The sequence below is a fragment of the Pocillopora verrucosa genome, chromosome 8 (assembly GCF_036669915.1).
Source record: "Pocillopora verrucosa isolate sample1 chromosome 8, ASM3666991v2, whole genome shotgun sequence".
NCBI lineage: Eukaryota > Metazoa > Cnidaria > Anthozoa > Scleractinia > Pocilloporidae > Pocillopora > Pocillopora verrucosa.
In genome coordinates this window covers 7,720,274-7,729,299 of record NC_089319.1, presented here as the reverse complement: position 1 = coordinate 7,729,299, position 9,026 = coordinate 7,720,274, and the positions used below count along the sequence as shown (strand labels likewise).

The window sequence follows — 9,026 nt, the reverse complement described above, 5'->3', positions numbered from 1 at the left end:
CACAAAAGTACGAGTGAGGACTGAGTGTCAAAATCAATTGTAACAGTAACATCACGAATTCGAGATTTCTATAGTTGATGAAGAGGAGAATTTGACATGTTTCATAATCAAGGGCTTCTCCAGTTGGTGATCATTTCCTATATTCTCGTTACCTTGATGTTTGATTTAGATATGATCTCTTCGGGGTCAAGGGAGTATCCAAAGGACTATTCACAGGTCGATCCAGCAGTAAATTAACCAAACTTACTTGAACGGAAGATAAAGGAATTTGATATAGATTTGATTTGAATTTAAACAGTTGGAGTATAAGGGACAACGAATATGTTGTCAATTTAATCGTTGAGGGCTGTAAGCCAAGTAAACTTATAGGCAATGCTTGTAATGGTAGGACGCAACCCTAAGGAGACGTCATTCTAAAATCACTTTTAAAAAGTTACAACGGATACCTCACCTTTAAGAACACATCTCCTCTTTCCTCGATTCTAAAACCTCCTAATTTTTCAAGGAGTTTCTTTGTGGCCTCACTTATGTGAATTTTTAAACCTGAAGATATGAATAAAGCAGGGAAAATGAAATAATCAATTTAAGAATCCCAAAAACAGAAAAGTGGTTACAACAAAGAATGAAAAATACTCTCAATTAGATTATGCTGCGGATCCATCAAATCAACCGATTTTCAGAGATGAAGTGGGTACGTTTTCAAAGAAACTGTGGTACTGCGTCGGTGGAAGAGTATAACAGGATAATTTGCTTTTATCAATTGAGTTGATTATGTAAATTTGCCACTGTAAAGAGTTGAAAAGCTGACGTTTTAGAAACTCTTTACGGTGACCAATTTACATTACCAACTCAGTTGATTAAAAACAAGTTATCAAATTTTCAGAGATGACCAAATAATGTAAACACAGAAAGATTCTTAATTTATCACAACCTCGGGACTGAAGAAAAAAAGCTTTGTTGCCTATTCGTGAGCAGTTACAAACAAGTCTCGAAAATAATAGGCAAAAAACTCCACCAAACGGCTTCACTATAGATAACTTTAGCCAAACAGTGACTGAATGAGCAAGATGAGAGAAAAAAAGAAAAGAAAATGAGGTATCACATTTTGGCAAGCATATTTAATCCCAACCTTCTCCAGTTGACTCCATCCTAGACGCAGTGTTCACTGTATCACCAAATAAACAGTAACGAGGCATAGTACTTCCCACTACTCCTGCAACAACTGGACCTAAAGAGGAAAATATCGTTAAGTCATGGCGGTGTGTACAATTATATATGGAGTATAGTCAGTTGTCTCACGTATAGTATGGTCGTTTGGACCAAAATATGCAAGGAAACTAGAACGGATATAATAACATTTAAGTGCATACAAGAAGTTTTAAACTCACCACTATGTATACCAACACGCAGTTCAATTTTATGATCAGGCCTATGAGGCACCACAAAGTCCTGCTTCACTCCAGCGATCAGATGAAGAGCCATGCCTGCAATTTCAGCAGCATGACTATCGCCATTTCTGATTGGTAGACCTGATACAACCATGTACGCGTCACCAATTGTCTCCACCTGAGAAAACGAGAAAAGAAAGATTGAATTTATAGGGCCTAGGGGTTAAACTGAGTGATCAATTAAACATCGGTTAATTGATGCATCGATTGCAAAACTTTATAAGCGAATATGGGAAAAGGAGAATTTACCTTATAAACATCAAACTCCCTTATGATGTCATCGAACAATGTATACAGGGCATTCAAAAACGTCACAACCTATCAAGAGGTAAAAAAAGAACATCTTGAGCTTGTACAAGACGTCAGTTGATGAGCGATAGAAGGAAAGTCAATTAATCAACAGATGGCTTGTTCGTGTGTAAGCACGTCTGTAATCAGACGATCAGTCAGTGAGTCAGTCCCTTGGTCAGTCAGCCAGCCTACTACTCATTCAGTCATGTACTCTGCCAGTCGGTCAGTCAACCCATTGGTCAGCCAGGCAGCTAGCTAACCAGCCTGACGACCTGCCGGCCAATCAGTCAGCCTGGCAATACTCTGTCAGTCAGTCAGTCTGTTGTTTGGTAAATCAGTCAGTTGAGCTAGATATTCACTAGCGACACCGATACACTCGTCCTATCTCTCTGCGTCCAGCAGATATTCTTAATATTGGCAAACTTGAGCTTATGACTGTGCTTGCATCCAAGCTGTTTTAACTTGCGTAAACGCTTATGTGTGCATTCGGTGTGGACATCATCTGTAGTCAACGATGAAAGGCAAGTTTGAGCAATTCGAGTTACGCACAATAAACAGTTCAGCGGGCTTCAAAGCAACTCCTCCAGTTGCACAAGAAGATGTGCACTTAGGTGTCTTGGAGTGTTTTGTATTTACCTGCATTGGTGTACTGTCTGATGAAAGCTGTGTAAATCCCACAATATCGCTAAAGTAGATCGACACTTCATGAAAACTCTCCGCTTCCACTGCTTTGCCCCTTTTAAGCTGCTCAGCCACGGGACTAGAAGAGAAAACATGCGAAATAACGTGTTACTATCAACCGTCGAGTCAAGCTATAGCTCGCGACGTTTCAACAGCTGCACTGCTTCAGACAAGCAATGTAATGTCCTTAGTTTGAAAGAGAGCATCAAAGGGAGACTGACTCTTTCTACAGGTCACAGTCCCTCTCAGTCCTAGTTATTATTAAATCGATCAATCTCGTGTGTGAAATTCCCAAAAATACGCAGCCTATGGCTTGCAAAGACATCGACGGTGAGAAATAGTGAGTCTAGAAATAGCACGACACGGATTTCGTTTGGAAAACGGCTTTTGTGGAGGATTCACCATTTTGGCTTTATTCTCTATTTTCAAGTTTTTAGTACGCAGGAAAATTTAAAAGGAAACTCACCGTGGTAATATTCTGTCCAGCAGGGCGTCTGTCTTTTTCTTTTCCTCCATTAGCTGTACAGTTCTTTCGCTTACAAGATCTTCAAGATTGTCCGCGTATTTCTCCATCATATACACCACATTGTCGAAAATATTTGTTTTCCTAAGGTTCGAAAAGGATCTACCTGGTTAGCACAATCACTAAAAAGAAAATTCGAAGGGAATGGAAAGAGGTATAATTAAATAGGCATGTTTACATGAATCCTAACGCTTTCAGAGTGGTCAACATTTTCAGGTCAACCTTAGCCTCCCTTTCCAAAAAACGAAAGGCTTTGCTATGTAATCGCTACCTATAAAATGCTTAATTCAAACCGAAAAACATAGCCTGAAGTCACGCAAGAAAACTCGGTACACCGCTTCTAAATCAGTTCTTATAAACCTTACTTAAAAACATGACATTCATTAAAATTTCTTGGTCCCGCTGGTGCTCCACAGCGATAAAAAAACTTTCTCAAAATGACCCTAAAGGACATGAGATAAATCACTTACATGCCACTGTTACTAACAATTCTGTGCATAGTCTTCTTTATATCATGAAAATCTGGGCGAGCTTCAGGCTTTTCCTCCCAGCATAATTTCATTAATTCTCTGAGCTCTTCCACTCCAGTGATAAGGTTCACGACCGTGGGGCGAAAGGGCGGTATTTCGGCCTCTGTAACTCTCTTTACAATTTCTAGGAATGAAAGTGAATAGAAAGTCACTCTTTTATTGACGTATTGGCATGTTATTGATCACTGCCTGACTGTTTGATCAGAGGTCTTACAAAGGTTTGAAAAACTAACACGACTCCAGAAAGATTTGAACGAGAGTTTTGATTTGGTGGTTGTTTTTTTTCACTTGGTAACCTGGCTTACCTAACTGGCTGACATATGACCATGACAGACTAGCTACCTGACTGACTGACTGACTTAAAGACTAACAAACTGACTGACAGATCGATTAACTAACGGACTGAGTGATTAAATATCTGAACAACTGACAGACCTAATGACTGACTGGTTGATCGATCAATTGATTGATTTACACTAATTGACTGACTCGTGATTTTTTATTTTCTTTTTTTTAAATTTGCAAAATGTCATTTCAGTAAAAACTTCTTTCCAACTGACAAAGCGTCACTCCTTCGTATAGCTACTGAACTTGTAAGAGTTACTAAGAGAAAGTCTCATGCCTGGCTTGTAAGAATTACCTTAGTTGTCACATAAAGAAATTTCAAACTACTTTTCTCATAACGAATTGTCTCACCCTCTGGTTGCATGTAGTTTGCACTGTAAGGCCCTTCTCGTGTGTGGAATTCTTGCAAGATGATGGCAAAACTGTACACGTCTCCTTCCTGTGTTCCATTTACAGGACGACTGCTTAGTCTAAGAATTTCAGGAGCCGTCCATAACAAATCTGAAACACGAGGTAAATGAAATCATTAGTTCATTCGCTGTGTAAATGCATGATGTGTGGTGAATTCACTATGGATTAACTCTCAGAAGTGATAAACATGTAACTTCTCCCTATATTATTTTTACATTATAGGGCAAACAGGTTATAAGAAGACTCAACATTATCAGGTAGAAGTTGTTATCTTGATCTAACACTAAATTCTCCTAACTATTTCCTGAGGAAATGTGTAGCAGCTGGAAGGGAGAATTAACAACCAGATCTTGAGAGTTAGAGAGTTAACTCCGACTGCAAGTTGGCTTTGTATCAAGAACTTAACTTATCCTTACCCTGAGGTTTTTTATCATTATTTTTTTTCACTTATGAAACTCGGGCGTACCGAGGCGAAAATATTCCAGTTGTCCTCGTTATAATGGCTCATGCGGAACCGGTCATTACTTCTCGCCAGGGTGGGGTAGTAGGCAAGATCCCCCGCAGTTGGCAGTTAATTGGCAGCCATTTTGTTATTATTTCCACTTCATACTCTGTTGGCGGCGACTAACACCTCCCCCCCCTCCGTTTCCCTTTGACAAATTCAATTTCCCCCTCCAAAGAAAAAATTTTTCTAACCACCCCCCCACCCCCTCCCCCCGCGATAAATAATGACTGGTCTCCTAAGAAGTCAGAGAACCACCAAGAACACTCCAACGTATCTTTGTACCTCTGTATACTTACATGAGTCACAACGCACATAAACTAACTTCGCAAATTCCAGCTTAAAAAGCTGAGATTCCTACCTACCTTCGTAATAAGATTCATTATATTTAAAAGTTTTCGTTAGTTTCGAACGAAAGGTCGGAAGTCCGTAGTCTGCAATTTTTAGTACCCAACGGCTATCCACTAAACAATTGGAAGACTTGAGACTTCCATGCGACTTGATGTCCGTGCAATGAAGATGACCCATTCCCTACAAAAAACAAGAGCCAAATGTTATCGTTCATGGTTTTATAATACGAGATGTTGTCAGCAGCAGCGAAAGACGATTGGGGGCAAAAGTCGCTAACAGGTCGATGGATTGGTGATTTTTCATTTTATTTAAAATTGGTTCATTAGATGATCCAATTCAAGAGTTTCCATCGGCTTAGCCATCATTGGTTATGAGCTATTATACTATTCTCTACAAATATGGTACTTGTGCGCGTCAAACAAATAAAATTTACAAAATAAAGTGGGGGAGATTTATGAATATTTGGGGCATTTTTAATAAAACAATTATGCCAATCGCGCTTGTTGGATATAGGATAATTATAACCAACTCGGCCCGTCTATCGTTCCGCATACCCAACGTGCGCCCGTGGAATAATCGTTTACTAACGATGACTTCCCATCAGTTTGTCAAAACATCAGCGGGAGCCACCGACGAAATTTCTTTTTGAGAGGATCACACAACCAGTAATCGAGTTTACCGACAAAATTCTTTAATATTTCATTTTTGTGCGGCTATAGTCTCATAACCCTTTAACTCCCAAGATCTGATTGTTAATTCTCCCCTCTAGCTACTACACATTTCCTTCTAAACAAGTCACGAGAATTTGGTGTTAAATGAAGACTACTAACTTCTACCTGATAAGTTTGAGTATTCTCATTACATGTTGGCTGGATAATGTGTGGAGATTACGGAGAGAAGATACATGTATAATCACTTCTGAGGTTTAAAGGGTTATGGGCTTTGTCATGGTGGTGTAAGTAGGCAAGTTTTAGTTTTAGTGCGTAACATTCGGCTATCTTCGGAAATTATTGTCCAGTGCCAGTAGTTCTTCGAAACAGGTTTCCGCGATTTTCGTAGTTGTGGTTACAGAGCAAACACTAAGTTATCGATCTTGATTACCTTCGCGATGTCATTAACAAGTGAACAGATGAACATGTGATCCAATTTTACATCTTTATTTTCCAGGATTTCCTAGCAGAAATAAAGCGTAAGAAGACATCAAACTCGAAGAAGCACAATAACATCATAGAAGCAAGCAAGACTACGGAGAAATACGATTTGCGGTTTTCTTTTGACCAATTCGTATCTATTTGATTAAAGCTTAAAATTTGGTGATAGTAATAATATTAATAATCATAATATATTTATGGCACAGTAAAATCTCAATACTCCCACAAAAATAGTAGCAATTTAGGATCATGTGAGACCTTCACAATAACCTTTTCAACTGCTAAACTATACAAAGAACCAGATTGGCAAGCCCAAGATGTTATCACTGAGTGAGCTAAAGGCAACCGTCCGATATTGGACACTTACCTGAAGACTCCCACGAGAGTAGAATTCAGACACGATGCAAATATTCGGAGGATCAGCGGTAGCACCAATAAAGTGCGAAAGGTTATCGTGACGGATATCAAGCATCTGCGTGCAAAAAAAAAAAAAAGGGAATAAAATTCATAAGAGACTATAACACTAATAATCGACTACTTATGATAAATATTTGAATAACACAACAAGCGAATGACAAATAAGTGGGCAGTGGTATCAATAGAAACTCAATTTACCTGTTTCATTTCTAGGAGCACTGAACGTGTCAAGTCAACATGTTTTGTCCCAACTCGCTTAACAACAACTGAGGTTCCCTGGTACGAAAAAAGTTAGGCATAGTTTCTTCAACCGCAGTTCATATATATGATTTTCTAATATTTACAGTCATTTCTTCTCCACTTCGAGGGTTTATTTGGAACTAACCTAATGACCAGCTCCCAGTTGGCTTGTTAGCTCAGTTGGTAGAGCGCTGCACGGGTATCGCAGAGGTCATGGGTTCAAATCCCGTACGAACCTTATTTTCACGACTACCCAAGAAGTATTCATAACTGCGAGGATCGCTTCCATATTCGTTTAAGGCAGAGAACATTAGAAAAAAATATGACATGACTTTATCTACAGGTAAAGCACCTGACTACTTCTAAAACCTAACCTTAAAAAATCCAAAACGGGTGGAGTCGCCAATAATGTCACCATTCATGAATGAATCCATCAGCAATGGTGCTTCCGTTTCCTGTAACAGAGTCAGAACGAAAATTATGAGTCAACAGTACTATGGATCAATTGATGTGTATTCCTAAAAAAAAAAAAAAGGTTTTAAAATGAGCCCTTGACCATTTTAAGAGTAAGTCACATTAATTCCTATACCTCATCGCTTGTTTAAAATTTAAGTCAACTTGACTGCCAATTAACTGCCAGTGAGCGGAAATCATGAGAATATTGCAGAGCCTTAAGGGGGACCAGGTAAATATTATTGTGACGGAACCAAAATTCCCCGACTCCTCCCCCCGGCGATATATCACGACCTGTCCTGTGCTCTCATGACATCATAATCCCCTTCGTCATGATCAGTGTCATCGTTATAGCCATGGTAATCATCATTCCCATTGTCAGTTTTTGTTATTAGTACCATCGTGAACATCTTCGTCTAAGCGGTCATCACCATTATAAAAATTAAAAAAACGCATGTACCTCCGGGTCTTTGGGTAAATCAAAGTGTTCATCATCTGTAAACGCAGCTGGACCTGTATGTGATCTTTTAAGGGCAATTTCCTCATAATTTATTTTCCAAAGTAAACTCTTTAACTCTTTCTCCAACCTAATTTGTCTGAGGAAAATAAATCACATAAGAATACCAGAATCATCTTAAAGAGAACCTAACTGGTGCACAGCAAGTAACCAGACCGCGGTTAAAATTGTTCTCAAATACATCATATTTAAACGCCACCAATTGAAAACAACTCGACGAATTGCACCACGCGTAAAAACTTTTTACGCGGATTGCAAACTACTGCTCTGTTTTTCGCAAGATCGAAAAGAAAAATCGTCATTATCAGTAATGTCGATTAGCGTAGCTCCTAATTGGAAGATGGAGAGGATTGAAACTTCCTTACGTCAGAGATGTGAGGCCAGGCTGCTGAGCAAGATCCAAAACTGCGATGTCAATAGTCGAGTGTTCCGCACATTTGGAAATAATTTTCGTTTTGCAGTATAGAGACATGGTTGTTTTAACCTTATCACAAGGTGAAAAACATTTAATAACAAGCGAAACCAACCTTATCCTGCTGACGCCAAACAGGAGAATGAGAAGACCAGCAAAGCCAGATATTCCAGCGATGATCGCCATTTTCACTAAAGGAACAAATAAAAAATTAGAAATACGAGATAAACGAACAAGTCCTACTTAACTTCGGTAAATTCTTTATATCTCGATGTTAACAGCATGAAGGTACCATGAATTCCTCTAGCATTGTAAGGTAACGCACATGGCTGCTATCTGCATGCATTAATCCTGGGTAAAGAGGGGCGCTCGACGAGTGACGCGTCATACCAATTCACTTCAGTCGGAACAGCACTGCGGACTTCTCGAACCGGAGTTCAGCGTACTACCACCCGGATAACGGCGTTTCAAACTCATTGAGAAAAGTTTGGTTATCTCAACCATAATGCATCAAAACACATTTTCAATCCACCTTTAAAAACGGATCGATGCCGGATGACATTCTTTTTTTTTCATTTTTAGGGAAGGTATAAATCGATCCCAAGGCATCCGAGTGTTTAAGGACCAACCACCCAGCGTGAGGTCGCCTCGTATCAGGGGCCAAGACGAAGAGGAGTTTTACGACACGTAACAAAAAGCGATATCAATATCTAGCTCAGCTCGGACAAAAATATTTTATCCTAAGGCTAAAAGG

General features: G+C 39.3%; 1 protein-coding gene across 8 annotated transcripts in view; it reads right to left on the bottom strand.

Annotated features, from left to right (window-relative positions):
- The window catches only part of LOC131793237 (atrial natriuretic peptide receptor 1), a 35,816-nt gene that overhangs the window by 1,963 nt on the left and 24,827 nt on the right, over window positions 1–9,026 (bottom strand). For all 8 annotated transcript variants that reach the window (XM_066170912.1, XM_066170917.1, XM_066170913.1 and 5 more), the window contains 15 exons: window positions 8,388–8,463; window positions 7,804–7,939; window positions 7,265–7,345; window positions 6,849–6,926; window positions 6,601–6,705; window positions 6,184–6,255; window positions 5,097–5,262; window positions 4,170–4,319; window positions 3,414–3,597; window positions 2,887–3,027; window positions 2,376–2,499; window positions 1,698–1,766; window positions 1,389–1,566; window positions 1,130–1,228; window positions 452–543 (listed from right to left, as the gene is read on the bottom strand). In XM_066170912.1, the coding sequence (XP_066027009.1) occupies window positions 452–543; window positions 1,130–1,228; window positions 1,389–1,566; window positions 1,698–1,766; window positions 2,376–2,499; window positions 2,887–3,027; window positions 3,414–3,597; window positions 4,170–4,319; window positions 5,097–5,262; window positions 6,184–6,255; window positions 6,601–6,705; window positions 6,849–6,926; window positions 7,265–7,345; window positions 7,804–7,939; window positions 8,388–8,463 (1,751 nt within the window). The remainder of the gene's footprint in view (window positions 1–451; window positions 544–1,129; window positions 1,229–1,388; window positions 1,567–1,697; window positions 1,767–2,375; window positions 2,500–2,886; window positions 3,028–3,413; window positions 3,598–4,169; window positions 4,320–5,096; window positions 5,263–6,183; window positions 6,256–6,600; window positions 6,706–6,848; window positions 6,927–7,264; window positions 7,346–7,803; window positions 7,940–8,387; window positions 8,464–9,026) is intronic.